The 24,098-nt window shown below is 40.2% G+C and overlaps 1 protein-coding gene across 8 annotated transcripts in view; it reads left to right on the top strand.

The window, feature by feature from the left end:
* TMCC1 (transmembrane and coiled-coil domain family 1) overlaps positions 1–24,098 on the top strand; it is a 134,362-nt gene that overhangs the window by 14,953 nt on the left and 95,311 nt on the right. For 4 of the 8 annotated variants that reach the window (XM_056334715.1, XM_056334720.1, XM_056334717.1 and 1 more), the window contains 2 exons: positions 6,616–6,672; positions 9,846–10,096. In XM_056334715.1, coding sequence (XP_056190690.1) covers positions 9,887–10,096 — 210 coding nt within the window. In that variant the 5' untranslated portion in view covers positions 6,616–6,672; positions 9,846–9,886. Of the gene's footprint in view, positions 1–4,426; positions 4,579–6,615; positions 6,673–9,378; positions 10,097–24,098 lie in introns of those variants that run through there. The other 4 variants (XM_056334714.1, XM_056334712.1, XM_056334719.1 and 1 more) reach the window with 3 other exon arrangements.

Consider the following 24,098-nt stretch of genomic DNA (forward strand, 5'->3'; position numbering starts at 1 on the left):
CTTTAACCTTGTCTCAAAGTTGCTATAACCAGCTCTGTGGTCAGTCTCCACCCGGTCCCATTTTCCTTCAAATCTGAATTCTTTTGATTTGGTTCACATCACAGCCCTGGAAACAGATGTGCCTACAGCAACTGAAGCGGTGGGATGACATGCTGCGGGATTGAAAATGAGCCGCAGGGGGCAAAAGAGGTTGGAAATGCCTTATATTGCTATTTCTGTCATACTTGTTGTATTGCAAAAGGCCAGCCTCAGATCCCTGCTTAAACTGTGACTGGAGATGGTCCCCCCACGTGCCCTCCAGTGAAGCACTGAATTCAGAATATGCAGTTGACTGGTTTGTAGAACATGTAAACACGATTACAATTTTTTCCCTTTAGAAAAAAGCAGAGATGTTCTTGAGGAAATGCTGCAGTTTGGCTTACTCTTCTTTAAAACCAAATTGAAAGGAAAGTGAGGATGTGGCTTTTCTGAAACTGCTCACTAAATCAAGTGAAAGTGTCAGCAGTAGGTCATCTCTTGCCCAGTTGTGCAGCTGTAAATTGCAGCCTTGTGTAAGGTCTCCCACAATATACATAGTTGTAGTGGACACAATGTAAAACTACTGCTTTTTAACCCATCTTGTTAAAGAGAAAGACCTGCTAATAGGCAAGTTTCCTCTTATGTCTAGTAAAACAGATGGTCTTTGTAAGAATTCTTTGTATATATACAGATTCGTCAAATTTCTTTTTCTTCTGAAATACCGGCAGACTGCATTAAGTGCATTTACCAAAAAATTCCTGGAAAATGTGTTTGATATATGTAGTTGCGAATGCTGGCAAATCAGAAGGCTCTTACTAAATCTTTCTTTAACTTTGATTTAGCTTTCTTGAAACACTGGTTTTATTGATTTGATGCAAAATAACCTATGTGTAGCCTTTTCCAGGAAAGGATATTTTTGAAGTGGTTTTGGTAGGTTCCAGATATGGTATTGTACACTGTCCATAAGCAAATTGGAAGGTGGCGACAGTGAGAGATCATGTAGGTATGACATTAACCTTATAAGGGTGAATTTTAAGTTTGGTTCTCTGAACCAAAAGTCTTACATAATCTTAAGGCAGCTTCTTGATGTCTCTGTGTTTGTTTTTTCATATGAAAACTAGAAGAATAATATAATCCAATATAATGGCGTAACATTCCAAAGGTGGTAGATTCATAGACTACTCACCTGTAATGGTAATGTAAACCTATAAATACTTTATCTAGCTAAGAAATTCGTTGGAGTGAAGGAAGTGCTTTAAAGATAACCGGTGCTTTCTAGAAGGAACAACAAGAAGCTCTATTAAACTGCAAAAACAGAAACATTGCTCTACAGTCAGACTATTATGGAATATCACCTGTGGACAAAGCAGTACAGTCTTAGAAGTAGTCTAATAAATTTACAGGTCACAAGCTACGGAAATACAGCTGAAACATTTTGCTTTGATTTTCATGTGATGTTTATAGCAGATACCAAAACCTGAATGATTATGTATTGGTACCTCTGTGTGGTTCTTGATTTTGGAGTCTTGACCGCTTCTTCCTAGCTTTGATTCAGACAACAGCATAAACACTTAAGAATACTGGAATATTCATAGAGGGATGGAAAAGATTTCAATGTCAATTCCTTGTACTGCAAAGCACTAGAAACCTTTCTGAAAACCAGTCACTCGGCTTTAAGCCACTGCAGTTTCCTAATCAACAAGGAAAATTGCCTAATCTTTGATATTTGTCTCTATGGTCCTTACACTGTGAATTTCTGACTTTGCAGAAGAGCCATTGGTCTTTATATTCATAGCAATCAATGAGCAGTACTTATAGGACAGTAGTAACTTATAGGTTGTCCATAAGTGACATTGTAGATACTTTATTCTGATGTGGGTGGATTCAGGAAGACATTTCTTAAGAGAAGCAATCGGAAGGAGAAAGGAATCTGTTGCTTGTTAAGAGCGTGTTTGGTATCTGCTCATCTGTGACTTGAGTACAATTTTTTCTTATCTACAGGATTAATATTTGAGCTTTCAGGAACAATAACCTGTGTGCATTAGTTTTGCTGGTCAGCAGTATTAAATGTAGAGTTATAGGAAGGAACTGTGTTCAACAGGATGTGGATTTGAGAAGTGGCTGATGTTGAAAAATCACCTTTGGTCTATGAACATGCTACCCTTTCACAGTACAAGCGTGTGAACCATTAACGGGTGCAGCAGTAGAAATGGTAAATACATTTTGGTGTGCCAAAGCATAAAATCTTGTACTGATGAACCCTTAAAATGACCATTTGTTAATGTGCATGGGGAAGGCATGAGTAAAGGTGACCTTCCCTCCTCACTTCTGCTCAGGAGAGGAGGACAGTTCTTAATGCCTTTTGAGTGACCTCAGGGATCTGCTTCCACACTTTTCCTTGCAGCATACGCAGCCCTAACAAGTGTGTGAATGGACTGTGTAGATCAGTTTTAGGCTTGTGAGGATTCTAGGAGAGAGTTTGTATGTCTGGTATGGTGCTGTTTCTGTCTCTGAATATCTTAATCTTAAGTTGCTCCTTGGTGATGATTGTGTAATTCGTACATAAACACACTGCCAGCCTTTCATATTTTATTAACACTGTGCTGGAGAGAGTTTTTGTGTGTTGATATTCATACAAGTGACCTGTGGTTTGTGTAGGTCGTGGGACAACTAAATGAAGAATTGATTTACAGTGCACATGTCAGTTGGCTTAAATAATCCTTTTACCAAAAGAATAGTTGGCTACCTTTATATAATTCAGCAGCTTGGCATTCTGAGTTTGAGTTATTCTTAACTGATATGTGTACACATTGCCTGCAAAGGAATCTATGTGTTTTGCTCCATTGTAAAGCGTTCTATTAAAGTACCTTCACTGCTGTTACCCTCAGTGTTTCTCGCCTTCTGCTAGCTGGGTGGTTCATATTGTGCATATAGGAAAACATTAGGCACAGAGGCTGACTTGGTCAAGGTCTTTTCACAAGACTGAGAAAGCTGGTTTAGCCCAGGATGGCCGGTCTGAGCCTGTACTTCAGCCACTGAACTGTGTTCCTGTGGAATCACTGGTGTAAGAAGGGAGAGCAAGGATAACAGAGACGGCATAATTCAGCAGACTTCCATCTTGACTTCTGGATAATGCTGGGAATAGGTTGGAGGGTTTAGGGAAATCATTAGGCAGAAAGCAGAAAAACCTATTGTTACCCTACTACGTTGGTTTTGCCCTGTAATGCTGTACAGCTGGCTTTAAAAATGAGCTGTAGGTCTCTTGCTTTGCCCTGTGTCCCTGTTCCTATTAAAGTGGAGTCTTCTCTCTGTCCAGTGCAGCCTTTCTCGCTGTATTGAGTGGTGCGGACTCCTGATCCGGAGCACTGTGGATTAATTAAATTAATTCCTCAGGGCATGTCACCTGCTGCTCCTTACTGTTTCATCAAAAATAGCTGGCTTTGGGCTATTCCCCTTTTCTAAAATCTTACATGCAGAACCTCAGCAGAAATTTGGCTTGCTTTACATATACTTGAAGCTGAGGCGTTTTTCCCCGTCATCTCCCAGCTGCACTATTTAATATGCTGAGTCTTTCTCTGTTTTTTCTTTCAATATGTTCTTTCATCTATATTCCATTTCTTTCCTTGCATACAGTACTGTCAGTGTCAAGGTTGTGGCCAGGTGGGGGACTCGGATATCCATATATCTTTATATATATCTTCTGTCCCTGGTTTTTCTTTTGGACTTCACTAGAATTCCAGGAAATCTTTTATTGGGTGAATTTTGGAGGAGGAGAAAGAATTACTGTTTTGAAAACTACAGGTATATTTTCCATTAAAAATGATGTTGCTTTCTGGTCATTGCTTCCTGTATCCTGCCATCTACCTATGTTCTTTATATTTTATTACTACTTGTATGTCTTTTTCTTGCGTTCTTGCCCCAGTTCTCAGACTCTAAAAAAATTGTTCTGTTATATTAAAATAGCTAAATACACCTGTTTCTCCAGGTATTGGGTAGTCATGCCACCATCTAGCTGGGGGTTTGGGTCACATGATTTACTGTTGTCTTTCTCTGAATGTTTTCTGAACTGCAGTCCCCTTGGATTTTAAACCCATTCTGGTTTCTTATGCGTTCCTCTTTCTTACAGGATTAGCTGCAAACACCTGTAGCTTTCTGCCCTTATTTCCTCTGCTGCTTGTTGCTGAATGATGCTGCTTTTAAAATACCTTAATGCTCCTGTGGATATAAATCACTTGCTCGGGGTTCTCAGTTTCCATAATGTGGTTTTTCAGAGTGTGACTATTGCCCCTCTAATCTTTCTTGCTAAACTGTTTGCTTTTATACAGAATCCATTTTGAGATGAGTTCCTGAAAATAATTTGGGATTTCTCAAACTAAGCTGGGCTGTTTCTTAATAAAAATAATTCTTATCCTGAATCAACAGAAAGATGTTTTTCTTCTGCCAAATATGAGGAATGGGAAGCATCTCCTACCTAAGATCCCTGCTGTCTGTGGACTACAACTCTCTGATGAGCTATTAAACTGACCTGTTTGTGGAATAAAACAAATGAGGGTTCCTTAGGTAATTGTACTTAAGATTAATGTTAAGGGTTCGAGTTGTTCAAATACAGCATAAATACAGTTATTTAATATATTCTACAAAAAGGCAAAATCTTTTCTGTTGAAAATAATTTTTCTTCCCTATTTCTACATTTCTGTACTTCTTGTATCTGTAACAAGTACTACAGTTGCAGATAAGTCAGCTCAGAGCTGAGTTTCAATGGTAACTTTAGAGTTCATTTTAGGGTAACTGTAGAGTTCATTTTATTTACAAATAACTGGTTTTGAAGGGAATTCATTAAACTCATGCATTTAGAGTAAACTTTTACTTGAATAAAGTTTGAGTAAAATATAATGGGCCAAAGTCTTTTCAGACTACTGATCTTGATCTTAGATACTTGACAATTTTTTGAAATTTTCATGTTATGAAATATTTGATGAAGAAAAGTGAAAGAATGGGGAGATTTTTTTTCTCCCTATAGACAATCTAGCTGTCTGGAACAAAGCAGCACTGGCAATACTTGGCAGATTTCTGCCCCTCCAAGTTCACTCTAATATGTATGTGTCGCATTGGTGTGAAGTAAATGGCTCTGCAATAGATCCATCGTATGTGCAAAAAACCCAAATAAGCCAAGATTGTGTTGGCTCTTCCTAAGTACAAGAAAGTGACGGAATTTTGATCAGGCCAGTGCAGTAGCTTTTTGAAGTTTAGTTAAAAATAGAGCTTGTGACAGAAGATGTGAGATTTGATTTATATGGCAGCGAAGGCTGTGATTCGCAAGGGAGAAAATACAAGTAGTTTTCATGACCTTACATGTCAAAGCCCATCAGTGGGCACTCGGGAAAGCAGACACTGCAGTGTAAAGGCTGGGAATTAGAGTCAAAAGCATCTGTTGACCTACAGAGTCCTGTAGTGCTGCAGGGCATACCTATGAAGACCTCACTGGCAGAAGCTCTTACAGTTCTTATAAATAATAATAAAAAAACACATTAAAACTGAAAAAAAAAAAAGTAGAGTGGGTATGAAGTGATTTTAGTGGCACCTCATGTTAACAATATTTCACACATTGTGCCTAGTTCTTCACTCATACTATTGTGGAAATGTATTTTTTCCTACGTCAAGATCTTTTTCAAAAATGCATTTGTTTTTTCCAAGTTCTTCATATTTGCTGTCATCACTTTCTTCATATGGTAGCATCCCACTTCAGTGGCTCTGATTTAACATTTTCTTTACTGACTTCTTGGGGGTGGGAATCTGGCATGGAATAAAGCAGTCAAAATGCCCAGTTGTGCGGAGCCTTGTACTGTTCTTCTGAGTACTGTTGTATTTGGAAGCTTGTGTCCCTGTTTTCTAGAACTAGTTGAGTAACTAGTCACCTTTGGAAAATCTGGTCCATTAGCTGGTCTCCGTGCAGATGGGCTCTGGGTGTGGGTGGCCTGCCATTACGGAAGGATGCTGTGCAGGGACTATTGCCATAGAGGACGGACTGGTTTTGTTGGCCTCCTGGCAGAGGTTGCTGTCAGGCATAGTAGTGGTTCAGGCAAGGTAACAAGAGGCTTCCCTATGGAATGAACTGGAAGGTGTGTGTGTTTCAAAGTGCTTGCAATTCCCATGTCCTGTTTTGATGAGCTCCTGATAATCAAAAGCAAGTTGTTTGATTTGTGCCCAGAACATTTGAATGACTAAATAGGAGAAAATAAAACCTGTGGAGCAGTCTGATCTTGCAGGCTAGAGCGCTGAAATACATCTGTGCTTTTAGCACATACTGGTGGCCATAAACCCTACAGAAGGTGTTCCTTTACAAGAACTTCTTGATTAACTCTGTAAGATTCAGTTTTAACTTCAATTATATGTGTATCCTTTCAGTTATTTGGAGAGTATTTGATTATATTATATTTAAAATAGCTCAGCTTCCAGAGGTACTTGTATTTAAAGGGGGGAGTTTGGGGGGTGGGGGTATGGGGAATGAATTATAAGTTAGAACCATGGTCGCTTTGTTTGTGTACATCTTTCCTCCCATTTCCAAGAATTGCATCTCATACCCAATTTCTTTTGCAGTTTTGTTCAGTGGAGGGACTGCTGTATGTCAGCCATGCTAAAGGGCAAGTGATGGAGGCAAGTACTAGTTTATATATTCACAGTTATCTAATACTGTTTTTGCCAGTTTCTCCTTTTGAACTCTTCTGTTTCCCAGTGCTACTCTGAAATAATTGCACAAATGAAGGACTGTATTAGCCTGTTCTGGGATGTAATAATAACATCTGCTCAGTGTGACTGTATATGGAATTGTGAATTTTGTCCCTGATGTATTCTTGTATGAATAAGAAATGTATGGTTTTTAACTTCAAGCTATGAAGTATTCCATTTCCTCCCTCAGAGTATAAAGGTTGTTATAAACGATGAAAAAAGCGAGCAGGAAACTTGAATCCTAATGCAAATAAATGTGCTAATTAATTCTGCTGATTCACAGTTCTTCACGTTTGTTTAGGAGTAGTTTTTTCCCCTAAAGTAGATACTAAGACAGACAAGTAGTTTTAAGGATCTTCATGACAGATAAGCAATTTGAAAAGCTTTTTTCAGGCTCACAACAGGCTCATCATGTGCAAATACAAATAGGCAGATGACAGAAAGCTCCCTATAGGAGCCTCTTGAAGATAAGAGTCAGTGTAATTTCAGAAATCAGTCACGGAATGCACAGGGGTAGTAGTGACTTATTTGTGAGCTAGCTGTAGGCTGATTTGTTTCAAGTTGTTTTGCAGATTGACGTAGGGCTCCTTGAGGCAGGTTAATGGTTTCCAGCAGAAAATGCATGGGACTCTAGTTAGATGGAAGTGCTGTTCTTTAAGATCAGCAGTATTACCAGTGGTAATCTGCATAGAAAGAGTGCAGAAGATCATAAACATACCAGTTAGAGAGTATATGGGGCATCTTTAGTATGAACTACAGTTCTTCAATGGGTCCTGACTGAAAAAAGAATACTGAGGGAATTGGCTAAAATGAAAAAGGCGGTTATGGTCAACTGTCAAGTTTATTTTTTATACACCAAATAATTTAGGGACTCCTCCTTTTTATAGCCAGTGAGGTTTGTTCACTGAACCGTTTGGTCTGTTGGATGAGAATGAAAAATCTAGTTTTGATTTTTTTCCCCCTTCCAAAACTTGAGTGGAGACCTGCAATTCAGCTTTCTGGAAGGCCTGTTACATGAGGAAAAAAGAAATATTAAGAAAAAGCGAGCTCAAAAGTCAAAGCATAATACTAATCATAAAGGCGCTTGAAGTCATTAAGAAAAGTGTTAAGTATGTAAAAAATAGAAGGTTGGTTTGCACATTTCTTTGATTCTGCCATTTCTGCATGAATATGGATGAATAATTTATATCTTTCTGGGATGTAGTTTATTACTTTGCATTTATGTGTTATTAAACTGGCCAATATTTTTAGACTCAATGCTTAAAACATGTTGAAAGTACTGAGATAAAATCCTGTTTGATTCTAGTATTTTGCTTTCTGTAAGTACTGAATTTTCATCTTGCCTCCAGCTGATAGCAACGACATTTAAAAAAAAGAGCGTGAGGCAGCTCTTCTGATATTTTTGGATGCCAATTTGGAAAGCATTTTGGAGTATCTGTTTAACCCATTGTGTCAGGTTTCAGATGCACAAAATTGAGAGCGCTCTAATTGTGACCTCAATGCACTATGTTTCTGCAGCTGTTTTAAGAATAAAACTGAATGCTCTCAAATCCCAAACATGTTGCATTTCAAATAAAGTGGGGTGAGTTTTTTTTCAAGCACAGGCTGCTTTCTGCCAAGATCGAGGTAGACCTCTGTGATCTGGTTTCTGTATTTATAGAAGCATAATCAAAGCTTTCTCCTGCAAGAGGACAATGATCAGCTTCCAAGCATGTGATCTCATGGTGCTGATGTGAAACTCTTTTGGATACTGTGTCCGTCCTTCCTTCCTTCCTCATTCCTTTGCTGTACTTCTCCAATAGTGTGTTGCTATATAAGTGCTCAGCTGCAATGTCATATAACCAACTTCTGCCTGAGCCCAGCTGATAGGTAAGGTTGAGCTCTCTTGGAGAAAAACTGCGAGTTTTCTCTCTGTTAAAGACTCAGCTACACATACATGGTGCTGCTCCCTTTCAGATTGGTTGCTTAGTCTACTTAGTTTTATTTTTGTTTTCTGTGAGAACTATGGACGAGACTATGCCAATTGAAATCATTTTGCTTGCCTGTTTTGCTTGAAGACAGATTTTCACATCTAGTTGCTAGTGCCTTCAGCAGATGTTGGCAGTAATAACCCATTTCTTACTATTTGGAAATGCATTACTGACTTGGAAATGTTCTGTTTTCTTGCATATATTACATACTGTGAAGTTAGACACTATGGGAAAATCAGGTAGACAGAGCAGATGTTACATTTGAAGCACAAAATATCAGATCTTTGTCAAGGAACAAAATTAATTCTGCCAAAGAGACTAACATGCTTTTCAGAAGTTTAACCTGATGTTCTGTTAGATATTATGGGCTTGTTCATAACAGACAAAACCCCACTGGTTTCTCCTTGCTCCTCCCCCTTTTGAGCAGCTTTTTTTACCTTTCTGGCTTTCCTGTATCCTTTGTGCTGGGCTTCTTCCCCTAGGCGATGAATGAAATACAAGCTTTGGCTTCTGCATACAGCCTAGATGCAACTAATAGCACATGGAGGGATGCTTGGAAAACTGATATGTTTTGTTTTGTTAATGGCATGTTTTGCGCATTGGAATTTTTAACCCACTACTTTCTGCATGGATGTATAATAATGACTCTTTTGTTTAACATTAGATAAGCATGAGATCACCGTGGCACACCTGCATGTGTAGTCAGTCTTGAAGCAATTGCACACCTAATTGGCTGACAGTCTTGGCATTTTTAAAACAAACACAAGCCCTTTAAAGACAGGGGACATATTTATGTATGAATAGCCAAGTAAACCTGTTGGGTGTCATCAATGGAGCCTTCTGGCAGTGAACAGCTGTGTGATGACCCTGATCCTGGAGGCAAATCCCAAGATCAAGAGACCAAAAAACAGCATGACTCAGAGCAAAAATTATCCAAAATAACCCATAATGCTTTGGAGAACATTAATGTGATTGGTCAAGGCTTGAAGCACCTTTTCCAGCATCAGCGCAGGAGGTCGTCAGTTTCTCCACATGATGTTCAGCAAGCTCAGGCTGATCTGGAGCCTGACATGGATTTGGAAAGCCAGAGCGTCTGTGCTGAAATTGATGGTGTCTCCACCCACCCCACAGCTCTGAACCGGGTGCTTCAGCAGATCAGAGTGCCACCTAAAATGAAGAGAGGGACGAGCCTGCACAGCAGGTGGGGCAAGGCAGATGCCCCGAAAGGAAGCCCACAGATCAACAGGAGGTCTGCTCAAGATATTCAATCAGGTCGACCCAGATCATCATCTACTACAGATGCTCCCACAAACTTGTCCGTGATGGAGATTGCTTCTTCTGTCTATGTAGGTGGAGAGGAGGCCGCAGCAGCAGCAGCAGCAGTAAGTTACTGAGATTTACCTTTGGTCTTTATCACGTCTTTGTATGATTTCTTAAGCCTTTTGGGTCTTGTTTTTTAAAAGCAAGTTTCTTTCAGCAAACACTATGCTATTGTTTCAAAAGCTTCTTCAGTAGTGAAGCAAATAGCTTAAAAGATGCAAGCATTAGTCATTTTCTCACATGGCAGGTGGCTTATTTTACATGTATTTGATCTTGAAATGAGCTACTTTTGAAACATTAGGCTGGTTGGATGGCACACCACAGTCAAACAGGGAGTGATGGGAAGAGCAGCTGCCAGAGCAGTCCTCCTTACTAGCTGCTATCTAGTTCCTGCAACAAAACTTTGCATTTGTGTAGATGGCTTTTTTCATCCCCTCCTGTTCTATTGTGTATTTTATAGAAGTGAGGAATTCCAGTATGAGTGAATGAGGCTGTTGAGAGGCTCTGGGAACACTGACTCCGGCCTGCGACTGAACTGTAATGCCAGGCTGACTGTATCTGATTTAGATCAGCCTAGCTATTATGCCAATATGGGGTCACTGCTGTCTCTTAGTTTGTCCAGCCTGTGTGTTCACCGAAATGGCAGTCTCTCTTCTGTGACATGTTCTTGCAAAGCTATGCCTATTGGCTTACTGATGATCTCAAGAAGCAGTGTTTGTCCTACCATCTCTTCTTTTCTAGATCAGTGTAGCTGAAAAACTGTGTTTCTGATTTAACTTTGGCTATAACCTGTGTTTTCCTAAAATTCTTTGCAGGCTTGTTCCTTGGAGGGCAGATCCTTTGGTAAAGATAAGAAGGATTGTGAAACTGATTTCTCATTCACATGCTCTTAATTAAAAAGGGTCTGACCATGACTGCTGGACCAAGAGAAACAGTTCTGCTAGCATTTGATGCTGTTGAGATAACATGGTCCTAAAGCTTACATGATGTTTTCATTTTGAAAATTTATTCTCATATACTACAGTTTCTGGTGTTGGTTAGACTGTGATGGATTGGGGCCAAATAAGGTCTGTTCAGTCATCTGGACGTTGCCTCACCTTGTCTGTAGCAAGGTTGCTCCCTTGTCGTTTTCCTCCCCTTGAAGCCTACTTTGAAATACTCCAAGTGAAAAGCTTTTCAGAGTATTTGGCAGTATATTATGCTTTCAGCGTATTTCCCTAATAGTCATCTGGAAATTAGCATATCTTGCATTTATAGATGGTAATTACAAAGTATTAGCATAAATTACAATATCATTCTAAGGCAGTGAGTAAAGTTTGCTCTTGGGAGAAGCATTGAAGGAGTCTGCCTGGAGCTGTATCCAGGGTTTTTACTACTTGCCAACAAATGATAGAATAGAAATAGTAATTAAGTAAAGAAAAGTGTACAATCTCCTAGGATGGGTTAACTTTGCAATTGCGCCATTAAGAAGCCTCAGGAAGGGGCCTCCTAATAGCTTCAGGTTCATTTGTGTACTGGCTCTCTTTTCATTGTGAGTGAACTAATGATCTTCGTTTCAGGAGAATTTTGGGAAAAGTTGTTAGTTTTCTGGGTTTGTACCCAAATCCAGAAACGTAAGTTTATGAAACATGCTCTGGTTTGTTGGTTTAAAAGCGTAACCTTTACTTTATGTATGAGCAGGGAGATTGAACAGGCCTAAGCATATTAGGTAAATAATATGGGGATATGGGAAAAGACCCAGGGTGAGGTGCCCTTTCTCCCAGCTGTGTCAGCTGCTCTGAAGTGTTACCACTGTTGCCAGGATCAGTGGTGTCCAAAGTGGGGTGTGCGTAAGAAAGTCCATTGGAGCGTGGGAAGATTTTTTGTGCCATTAATAAGTAAAACAATTTTTTTGAAAAAACGTTTCTTTTCCTTTCTAATTTCTATTTTTGTGTATGTTTTATAATGTACATATTCAGTAGTACATGTATATAGTTTATAAATAAATATACACATATTGGCAGTTCATGCTAAAAATTTTTTTTACTGACAGGGGTGTGCAATCAAAGTTTGGAAACCACCGGCCTGGATGAATTGCATCCCTTGGCAGGAGTGACTGGAAAAATGAGAGCTATTAATCTGGTCGTAACTGCATTCTGCTACATCATCTGCTATGTGTGAGAACAAATTTAGGAGTCAATTTTTTGGTAGATAATGGCATTTGATTATTGAGAAGCAGTGACTGTAGCTGTTCTGTTGAGAAGCTTGACATAGAGATGTGTATTCTGTGAATGGTGGCTCTTCTGGTACTTTACCAAGCAGTCATCTCCAAGGAGGATGCGAGAGTGGTTCTTGTTGCTGTTTGCCATGTCCTCAGCTGCTGTGCCCTGTGGCTTGAGGAAAAGGGGCTGCTCAGGCTTTTTCCCCTTCATATTTGGGAGAAGGGAGGCTACTGGAGTGTGAAAGAGGAAAATGAAATGCATGCAAGGATGGGCTTGCTTTGGGGGCTAAGCCATCCAGAGACCTCGGTGACCAGTTGTCCCTCTGTTCCTGATGTACCTGGACAGAAATGATCTTTTAAAAAGTCTTTGGAAGGTGAGAATGGAAAAATCTGATACACTTGGTGTTTTTAAAAGTAGCTTGCTTGCCAACAAACTGCTATTGCAAGAAAGTGACAGCAGCAATCTCCTGTATGCATACAGGCAAGAGGAAGGTAATAGCTGTTCTAGCAGTGTTCACATTTTCCTTTGTGGTGGTGCTTGTATCTGGTGTTGTGCACGCAGGGCCGAGGGAAGCTGTGGGAGTGAAGTTAATGCAGTTATCAGAGCTCCCCTCTCTCACGTGATCGAGAGCAGGCATGCTGCTTCGGGCCATAAGACTTTGCCCTTCTTAACCAGAGTCCTCCAGTTCCTCTGTTCTAATTGGGAATTGCTTCCTGATGCACATTCTGAAAAGTATGGGTGCATTTTTAAATAGAATCCAAATAAACACTTTGGGAATGCTGCAACATTTGTTGATAGGGATGAGTTTTATAGATTTACTTTTCCATTCTCGTTCTATGTATTTCTTAAAATCTCACTTAGTTGTCTTTTAGATCACACACAAAAAAAGAAAAACCCCAATGAAAAATAGTTGCACAGAAAAAAATGTCATTTTCTCTGTAAAGGAGAATAAATAAAACCTTGCTTACTGGTTGCTTCATTCTGTAAAGGTATTTAATTCCTGTAATGTGAAGGTTGAAGACTTGTCATGAAATTCACTGGAGTCCTGGCTTTGCCTCAGTTATCATGTCTGTGCTTTCTTTACTCGTAAACCTGTTTGCATTTATAGCATATATGGTACTTGAACAACACTTTCTAGCTAACAAGACCCTACTTGGGCAGAGGGAAAGAGCTCTTCAGCAGCACACAGCAACTGGTCGAAACACAAAATAAAGAATGTGTTTCTTTAATGAGAACAGCAGTGTTGGTGAAAGATTTAAGACTTGATATCATCTCTTCAAGTAAAGATTTTTAGCAACCTGTTCAGTCACTTCCCCAGAAATGTAGCTATGAACTGGGATAGTTTGTGAAGGCCCTTCAAGCTGTAAAAACAAAGAGTCAGCAGGACTTCAAATTGTTCAGAAAAAGGAATTTTTTTTTATTAAGTTTTTTTATTTAAAATAGTCCACGTTGATGAGGAAGCCAGAGGACCATACAACAAAACAAGTTTAGGTACCACAGCAACTCTAAAACTTAATCTCTAATACCAATCTTCTTGCAAAGAACTTTTATTTTCTGAAGTATTTTGTAGCTCTGCGTAAAGTTTACCCATTCTTTTGACTGCTGTTAGTTTCAATATTACTCTTGCATGTTTTCTTTGAACAGACTTAAAATGGGAGTGTGGAAATTTGGTTTGTGGGTTTTTTTTGTTTTTTTTTTTTTTTAATAGAACCAAGTAGAAAACATAGCCAAAGCAGCTCTCAAGTTTGTTCTTGGTTTAGTCAAGCTTTCTAAAGGAAAATGTGTGTTCCTGCTCTTCCTTTAGCCTTATTGTAATTTCAGTGTTTGAGTGCTTATGCTTGATTATTGCCTTTTTTTAAAATATAACATTCTGCCCAGAGATATGACAAAACAGGAACTTTCTTGATTGCGAATAGTCTTAAGCAGGCTGAGAAACCTTGACTGCCCTCGAACTCATCAGCCTTTTCTAAGTAAGCTAAAGGCAAAAGCCTTGAGTTGTATAAGCTTCAGAGATCTGATGTACTTGAGTGTGCACTCAAAGCTGAGGCAGTACTGATTGTGGCTGTGCATGCACTTACACATGTAAAATTACAAGATAAACGTGGCACTGTTCAACAGCGTTAAATTCAAGATGCAATTGGATGACCTGTTGCTCGCCTTATTCCACAGCTGTATTTTCATGTTGAAGGTAAAGGAAAACAAAGTGCTGTGGATTCCAAACTGACTTTCTCTGGTGTGTAAAATATAAAAACAAGCAAGCAAGAGAGAAAACTGGTTCACGCTTTTATTGGCTATAATGGTCAAGGGACCTGGAGAAACTGTGGTGGCAGCATGGAGCTGTCTCTGGCGTTTCTATCCCAGGCAGTGAGGCTGCATAGTCAAGCACTGCATCTCTCGCCTCTCTGCTTTGAAAAGGGCTAAAGTAAAAGCTGTGGTTGTTGGGATCTAGTGGCAATGTGGAGCTTTGCTCAGTTTTGTTTTCCATGGAGTTTCTGTGCACTACGTATGACTGAGCTGAAGTAATTGACCACTATGAAACTTTTCTTCCTCCTTTCCCTCCACATGTCCTAAGCTCTGCTTCTTTCTGCTGGGTTCTCTTGAGAAGAAAATGGAAGCATTTGAATAATTCACCTAAAGTCTGCAGAAAGCAGCAAGGCTTTTGGCTCAGAAGACTCTGAGCAGAACCGACACAGTCAACAAAGTATTCAACATGTTATCTCTAACTAGTGAAAGGGAGATCTTCTGCCGAGTACCAACTAGTAGTTTCTCAGCTAATTATTACCGGGTGACTAGCCATGACAGCCTGGAAGACATTTGAAAGAATTTGGAGTCCAGTTTGCTATGGAGTAGTTTGCATGGTCTCTGGGATTAGCAGTAAAAAAATATAAATAATTATACTCTTCCATTATTTTACAAACTTCATTGCTGCATGGTTTTATCAGGTTCTCATGCAAAGCCAAGAAGAACTAGAAATAAACAGATGCCGAACTGGCTGTGTGACTTAAGACCCATCCTAGATGGGTTGGTTGTGCTGAGGGATATGTAAATTTATGTCAGGGTGCCAAGTGCACCCCCCAGCTTCCCGAAGCTTAGCTGCCTGCATGCAGCGTCAGCTGGCTGGCAAGAGCTGTGGTCTCAGCAGTGGCCTGCAAGTCCTCTTTGGGAGCCACTTTTAGGCTGAGACTTGTGCTCTCAGTTGATCTGAGCCCAGACCTATGGACTGACCTCCCAGATTAACCTTGGACCTGCTTCATCACTCTGGACCTCTCTGGCAATCCGGATGTTCAGCTGAACCCAGCTGCCACCCTTGGACCTGGTGTGCTTGCCTTGCCCCGGAGTTCACCCACCTGCTCATGAAGTTCTTCATCTGCTGCTGTGGGAAGGCAGTGAAGCGAGCACTGCCTGCTGCCAAAAGCACTTGGAAGTACCTTGGCTGGCTTTTCACTGATTTGGATAAAGAAAGGAAGAGTCTGCCAGTTCAGCTGTTGGGGCTGGGGTGGCCTGGACTCCCCAAGATGTTTTGGCAGAGAATGTCTGGCCCCCGTCTCAGTCTATGGGCAGGGTCACTTCATGTGTTTAGGTGTTGTTATATTCAGGTATTTTGGCACAAACCCTAAATGCTTCCAGAGAGGGATGCTAATTTTTGGATAACAGTAAATCCATTATTTGCCAAGAACTCAAACTTCAAAAAAGTGCTTGGTTCGCATGAGACCATGAATTTGCTTGTCCCTTGAAAATTGCTCGCCAAGAGGGCACCATCTGCAGCTTGCCTAGATCTCAACTGGTGCAGAGAATGGGAGCTAAAATTAGGTGGGAAGGCCAGTCTCAATCACTGGTAAAGAAATTGTTGCACCTGCGTGTTGATGGTTCCTGCCTTTTGTCTTTTAGCCAGTAGTCTGTAGGAGGGGGAGAAGAGTTTGGTGGCAGAGTTGTATTCTTTCTTTTCCTAGGAGATTTTGCCGAGTCCAGGTGGCGTACTCCATTTTGCCCCCCAAGAGCTGGTAACAGTACTGTCTCACAGTGTGGCACAAGAACTGAAAGTCATTCAGAAGCTCAGTGCAACCCTACACCTTAGGAAGTGGGCATCTCTAGTGTCCCTGCCGGCAAACACCTAGAAAGACTATGACTTCTGTGGTGTTGCTATGAAATCCACATAATTTTGGGAGTTGTAATAGTCACATGAGCTGCCCTTGACTTAAGTTGTATAGAAAATGCAAAGTAAAAACTGGGAAATGTTTTTTGGGTTTTTTCCACAAAGAGGGAAAATGCCTGCTTGATATTCTATGAAAGGCACTATGTGTGTTGCCGTATTAATAGAATGTCTGGCAATTATTCCAATCTGAGGCATGCTATCTCAGCTGTGGCATGTGTCTGTAGGTATTAGGCTTAAAGGGTGTTGATTCCACTTGAAGTTACAAGCTAATGGTAGTCAACTCAACAGGTTGGGTGCAGATGATTATACAGCTTTAACGTATGACAGCTTTTACTGACTTTATAATATAAAGATATAATGCATGTAAAAATCAGCTACCTGTAAACTTTAAATCACTGATATGATTAGTGGCAAAGCTTTCTGATTCATGATTCGATGAAATCAGGCAAGCACGATGCAGCCATTTAAGTTTATGAAAGACACTGAGTGTGTTTGGTGTTTGAGAAGCCAGCTTAGCATTCAGTCTACCACACTCATTAGTTTTGACTAAATTAATGAATTGCTAAAACTGTAACTCTTTATTCAACAATTTGTATTGCAAAATGAGTTACAACACAATCCAAATGGAGTTATCTGACAGATATCATGACAGATCAGGGTTGAGAGTCCTCTGGACTCCTGGGTTCTTGAGTCTGTATGGATTGTGTATACAGCAAACCTTCACTCGATTTTCTTTTTTGTTTTATATTCATTTTCTCAAGACTTTGCCTATTTGTCTCCTTCAGCTCTTTGTGATCTTACCTTTTAAATAACTTTCCTGCCCTTTTGTTTTTAAATAAAATGCTACCAATTTCACTTCCTTGATTTTGATGCTTGCTGATGACAGTGAGGATTCACTGACTCAACTTGCCTCAGCAGGGAGTATTTCCTTTGAAATTCTTTTAAGACTTTTGTGTATTCAACTATAATTACAAAAATATCACTGAGCTACAGCATTGGTTAATCTGTTTGAACATACAGGCTATACAAGCTACAAGGACAATGAAACAACATATATAACGGAAAAGCTGTGATTTAATGATGACAAAAACTGCGTAACAGGAATTGTAGTTAAGCAAGAGAACTGTAATTTTTCTGGTTCATGTATTCTGTCATCATTTCATCTGCTGGTACCTATTGCTGTCGTGATGTAGCCTATTTTTGCCTGCAGCAGATTTCTGCCATCTCTTACGGAGTGCTGCTGCCCTGTCAGAGCCTCGGTGGTGAACTGAGCACGGCTGCCCCAGTGCCTCACTTCTGCATTGCCCAGGTGGTCGGTGCTTCAAGAGCAGCAGGAGTTCCTGCTCTGCTTTCCCTTCTTTTTTGATTTTCCTCCCAGTGTTCAGATTTCTGTCATTTAGAAAAATGACAGAAATGGATGTTTTGTTCTCTTCTAATTATTTGTTGCACTACAGTACGTTGAAATTAGCAGCAGTGCGTTACATTAGTCAGACAGCATCCTGTAGCTACTACATAATGCTGCACAGTGTCAGTGGTTATAAAGTCTAAGGTTTGCCTGTGACTGCAGAAGGTTTTGCTACATGTAGATGTAAGAAGTCAGCAAACTTGGATTGCTGAGAAATTAGCATTTGGTTATATTTTATTGAAGGCTTGTAAGAGCCTTTGCTGGCTGCTGTGAAATTGTCAGTGCTTATGGGAACAGCAGGAACTTTACCTATTGCAAATGTATTTGTGAAGAGTGGATGAGCAGAAGCTTATGTGCTTCTGTCTAGAGTTTACTGGTGAAGCTCAAGACCTGTTAAACACATCCAGACTATATCCATATCTTCCATTTTTTGTGGAGTCAAGCCCTGAGCCTCATCCTGTTGTGTGTGGCAAGGCTGCACAGTGATTTAAATTTATGCTCGACTCTGCCTATGTAAATGCTGTTCTGAGCATAAGTAATGTTTGCGATTTGATCACTTGCTCAGTTGGTCCTGCTGGAACCTGTTACACTGGCTTTTTAGCACTAGGTGCTGTGTCTGAGGTACAGTTTGGAAAAGGAAAAAACCCTCTTATCTCTATCAGCATGGCCATGCCAATGAAGTAAGTGGCAAAAGTGAAAAAGAAATTTTGTGATTAAATTCCCTGGTATACTTAAAGTCGGGCCATACCAGCATTGGGCAGCTGTGAAAGGCCAGGGCTGCTCAGACCAGGAAAGACCCAAACAGATCCTGGAACCTGCCTTCTGCAGATTCTTCAGGGCCCACTCATGGGAAAGAAGTTTTTCACACCTGCCTAACATGCATGAGTGCTGCGTGCAAGTTCTTACCTGGAAAAGATACCAAACAGATAACGATACTGATATTTTCTGGTTTCTTCTCTGTTCTTTCTTCAAATTTCTTAAAGCCTTAGTCTGCTACCAGGCTCTTATCCTATCACCTTTTTATTTCCTTTTTTTATTTTCCTTGTGGTTTTTTTTTTTTTTCAGCTTTATGAGCCAGACTGAAGTTGTCTGTCTTCACGTGCTGGACATGATTTTAGAACTCGTACTGCATTTTTAAAAATACCTACAGTCAATGTCCATCTTTCATTTCTTAGCCAGAGTTTCTGGTGTGCCACAGACTTCTCATTAGGCTTCAGTCTTCCTTTTCCAGGAGTTTCTTCTTTCTCCAGCCTGCGTATTTACTGCAATGGGGTCCGTTTTCAGCTGTATCCTGATTAGATCACCTACACTTTCCTTTTCATGCTTATAACCCCATTTTATTCCACACACACAACGCACTGCCAGGAAGCTTATGAGGTTAATTTACTCAAATATTGTATTGTAAACCCAAAAGGGGGTTTTGTTTGGTGGCTTTTTATTATGGTTTTGGTGGTGTGTGTGTTTTTCACTCCCCATGCTTTGTGTGGATGCTGCAAAGTTTTGGAGACACAGGAGTCTTTATTTCTTGTTTGTTCTGCAAAGCCACTCAAACAAGATTGGGACTTAGAGAGTTCCCTGGGTAATTGGGTCAGACCGAAGTGTTTAATGCATTGTCACTGCTGCTTTCAAAGGCAGTAGAGCTACCTGCTTAGTGTGCTGATGTAATTTAGAAGAGGTTATCTTACCATACAGACAAAAGCATAGTAAAATCTCTTCTGTATCTTTACAGCACTAGTTTATGTAAAGAACAGGGTTAAGTCAGGGGCAGCTGTGGTACTATTTTAACTTTGCTTTTAAATAGGTTGATGCTGTAAGCATTAACGCATGTTTGCATGGTTCTCCAAAATACTGAGTATTGGATGAGCCTGATTCTGTGCGGTGCTGAGAACTTCTGCTCTCAGTGGGAATTAAGGACATAGAGTACTTTGCAGCATAAGGGGGAGTAAATTCTTAATAATCCTCTGCACACACAATATTATGAACTAAAAATATTTTTCTGTTCTCTCAATTTCTTGTTGAAATAGAAGGGCAAAATGTTATCCTAAAACCATAGATTGGATTTGTTCTAAGACCTCGTTTACATACATTTGCATGTGTAATAATCCTGCTGCATGTTGTCAGGCTTTGTATAGAAACTGAGAAATGAGATTGTCATAGCATGGAAAATAATGTAATAATTAAATTCTTACTGAGATACTTCACTTGGGCTTGTATTTCAAGCAGTTTAAATTTAAATATTTTTGCATAAAAAATTTTCTCTCATAGAGGCAGCCCACTGAGCTGAGAAATAAGGATTGTGGTGGTTTGGGAATGATTGAGCCTTGGGGCTTTTTTTACCACTGAGATCCTTATATCAGGGCTTATACGCCAGGCGTTGCTGTTAGAGCAAGGTGACAGTGAGGTCAGTTTATTCATTCAGGGTTTCTGTGCAGTGAATTGTTTTGGCATATCTGGTGGAAGCCCTTGGCTGACACCTAGTATCATGAAGGCGACAGACCAGCTGGGATTAATTCAGTATCAAATTATTTAGTGGATTTGCAGATTTTTGCCTCCATAGGTCCAAACATTTCCAGGTTGCCATTTACTTGCCTCAGGGTTACAGGAATGATAGGAAAAAGGATTTGCTGTCCTGCAGCAAGATCCCCATAGGGCAGCTTTCCAGGGCACCACTCACTTCACATCTGCAGCATCCGGACAGGACTTACTGTGTCCTTATCCTCTTTTCAGTTTTGATGATCAGTTCTCATAAGTATTTCAGATATCTTTGGATTTTGGTTAACAGCTTATATCTGTTACTATCCACATTTTTGAAAAATACTACATACGCTTCTGGAATAAGTGTCCAGTCTTTAGTTTGCAGGCTCCTCAGTATGCTCCAGTAATGATGTTGACGCCATGAGTATCAAAAGCCTACTAAAATGACAGTAAGATTGCTTTTCTTAGTTACTTCTAATGACTCTTTCCAACAAGTCATGCTGGTCTACAAACTACATATTAACAGAAATAAGGTAGCATATCCAACTGTGCTACCCTTTCAAGTGTATGTAGTAGAGTTGTGGAAGATTGAACAGTTTCCCTCCGATGGTAAATAGTCTTTTAAAGCAATAATTTATTTGCCAGAAATATTTTTTACAAATTCTTCTGTTGTAAACATCATGAAATGCACCTGGGACAAACACTTGTGAAAAGACAAAATATGAAGGTTTTTTGTAACACTAAAACTGTGTGGAAGGTCTACTGTGGCTATAAACAATATGCCTTAGATCTATAAAAGATCACTTAGGCTTTAACCCATTTCCTAAAAGAGCAAGCAGTTGTCTTAACATCATACTCTGATGTTTGCTCTCCCATTCAATTTGAGTAGGTGGTAACATTTTTGAAATTTTGTCATAACTGATCCTGAGTAAAACATTTTGTAGCTTTGGCCATAAAGGACTGTTGTTACGTTGGAAATAATATTTGTCACATGAATACATTGGGCTAGTCACAAGCCCTGCTGGAAGTTCTTCCAGTACTTGCAGCTGAGTCACGTTAAAACAGCACTAAGCTCACAAAGTCAGTGTAGAGGGTCTGCCTGTTCATCCTGGTTAGGTGGTCTATAACAGATTCCCACCATATCTGCCTTGTGGGCCTTTGCCGGTACTGTGAGTGGAACATAAATGATATGCATATGCATAATTTTGACTGGCTTTGTGTAAAACTTAAGAATTTTTACTCATTTGGGAGTGTAAAGTAGGAGTTACCTGTATCCTGACAGGAAAGCATACAAGAACCTGGATGGACTTGTGAATGAGGAGCATTTCGGGACAATGGTATTTTTTATTCTCTTTCTTAAAACTGGTGCTGCAAGCACCTGGAGCTACAAATCTGAGCGGAGCTACAGATCTGAGCTTCCAGCAGATCTAAATGGACAGCTGTGCACTGTGTGTAAGAGTGACTAGTGCAGCTCCGGCGCTTGTGACTGCGAATGCAGAAAAGTGCAGCCCAGCGCTGATGCTTCGTAGGGGGTAGGGGTGCATTGTTTATATCTTGCAACAAGATAGGATGCTGGCAGGTCATTGTAATGGCTTAATTGCAGATTGAGGTATGTCAGGAGTAGGCTGAGGATTGCTTCACAAGCTCAGAAATTAATCTTCAGTTGCTTAATTGCTCTGAAAGACTGCTGTACCAGGCACTGCTTTTCCCTGCCTGGGAACAGTAACCTTTGTAAAGCACAGGAGTGGCATTAGGCTCAAAGTCTTCTCTATGGGCAGAGAGCATGCACATTATATATAAGGAGAGCCAAGAATTCAATTTTAGTGCAATTTGAAGTCTTAAGGGCCTAGGTGTCATTAATCCGGATCTAATTGTAACAGAAAAATAGTTCAAAAATGCTGTTACAATCATTATACACACACTTCTTAGTTTATAGCCCTGATCTTAGGGTTGTGCTCACCCTTCCACTGCTCCTCTACATCCTACAGTTGGTGACTTCATTCTGGTCAGGGTGGAGGTGAGTGTGTATTACAGCAGGTTGTCAGCCTCTGGAGCCTTTCTCTGGGAAGAGTTCAGTGTTCAGGTTGATGATTTCTTCCTCACCCAAGGATGTACTTGGGGTATTTTTTTAATGTGTTTGCAAACACACGTTTAGACTTTTCTCTTTCCTCACTGGTCTGCAGCTCCATGTGCATCCAAATGTACTATGTATGGTGCCTTTTCTGTATATCACATCCTCTTTTTGTGTGTTCTCTTTTTTTTTGTTGTTTGTTTGGTTGGTTGGGGGTGTGTGGGAGGGACAGAACTGACCCAAACACATCTTTCTGCAGCTCCACATCTACATTTCTTGAACTGACCATTGGTGGGCTGTTTGTAGCTGTGAGGTTTCCAGTGCCAGGTCAGTGCCCCATCTCTTATCAACCTGTGCCTGCACTCCTGTGTCGCAGGACATCATTCCAACGTCTCCACTTGTCACAGCCTCTCCTGTTGCGATACAGGCCTGTATTTCATTATGCCACATCAGTACTGCGGAGCTATGTGAGTGTCTTGTTCCATGTAGAAAACCCGCTTGCTGCTATCTATAAGCTGTGGGGTTGTACATCACAGTGATAAGCACAAGTGAGACAGATTAGCCATAGACAGCCGGTCAGTTGGGGAAACTGCTGTGATGGCTAAACCAAATGAAACAAAGCTGCTGCAAGCGGGTCCAGAAAAGCTCTGACAGAGCAAGCCTCAGTCCTGAGGCACTGCACACTCAGCACACAGCCTGCAGCGTGTTGCTAGCAGTGGCAGTACTGTATTATAGGGCTACATGATGACTGTGGGAGCTTTAAAACTTTTTTTAACTGTTAATTATCTGAATACTGCTTATGTTAAGAAAGAAAATAAAGGTTAGTAAGACTTTATGATATTTACTACTGCTGCAGTGCATAACTTAATCCAGTCCCAGACAATGTATTATTCCTTCATTTATCGTATAATTTAAGCTTAATCTGAGGAACCAAAAATTCTAGAAATCTGTTAATACATTTCTCTATCTACAAGTGTATGAGTGTTGCCTATGATTTTTGTCTTTAATTTTTGAACAGTCAGCTATTTCCTAGTTTTCTTTTTTTTTTTTCCTGCTTCCAGAAATTCAGTTCCATGGAGGAGAACAGCAGATCATTGTGAGAGTTTTAAAGATTTCTTTCAAACCTGTTTTCTGCTGAGCATGCTTTTAATTTGGAAGTTTTACAATCCAGCTGTTTTTCTTTTCTCTCATTTTCAACTTGCAGTACTTTTTCTCTGTGTCTGACTTCAGAAAGGTAATTTTCTCTGCTGAGAACTGTAGCCATGATTCTTCCACACAGTTCTTTTTCCAGAAGCTCACAGATACTTTTCAGTCAGGCAGACTTTCCTTCCCCCCGTGCTCTGGAAGCCTGCATCTGCAGGTATCAGGGAAACTCCTTGCTCTTGACAGGTTAGGGCACAAAAATAAGGAAAAGAAGTGCTTTCTGCAGAGGACTTTGATACATCTGGAAATTTAGTGGTGCTGTAATTATAGATTTTGATAAATAGGTGTGTATTAATGTAGCCTGGGTTTTTTTGAGTCAGAACAGGTCCTTGTGACTGACTGTAAGTGAAACGCATTAACTTTCCATAATAAGCTTGCTAGTATTTTCTTGAGCGAGTGTGTGATTTGGTCATTTGAGGATTACGTTCTTACTCTGAATAGCTATTCTCATCTCAGGTTACTGGTTTTTACTCTATAGGTAACAGTTGTTTCACTGGCAGGGACTAAAATGACAGCAAAGGCTCAAGGATGTAGTGTTGTAGTTTGAAATCCCTTT

The sequence above is a fragment of the Falco biarmicus genome, chromosome 4 (genome assembly GCF_023638135.1).
Source record: "Falco biarmicus isolate bFalBia1 chromosome 4, bFalBia1.pri, whole genome shotgun sequence".
NCBI classification, from domain to species: Eukaryota; Metazoa; Chordata; class Aves; order Falconiformes; family Falconidae; genus Falco; species Falco biarmicus.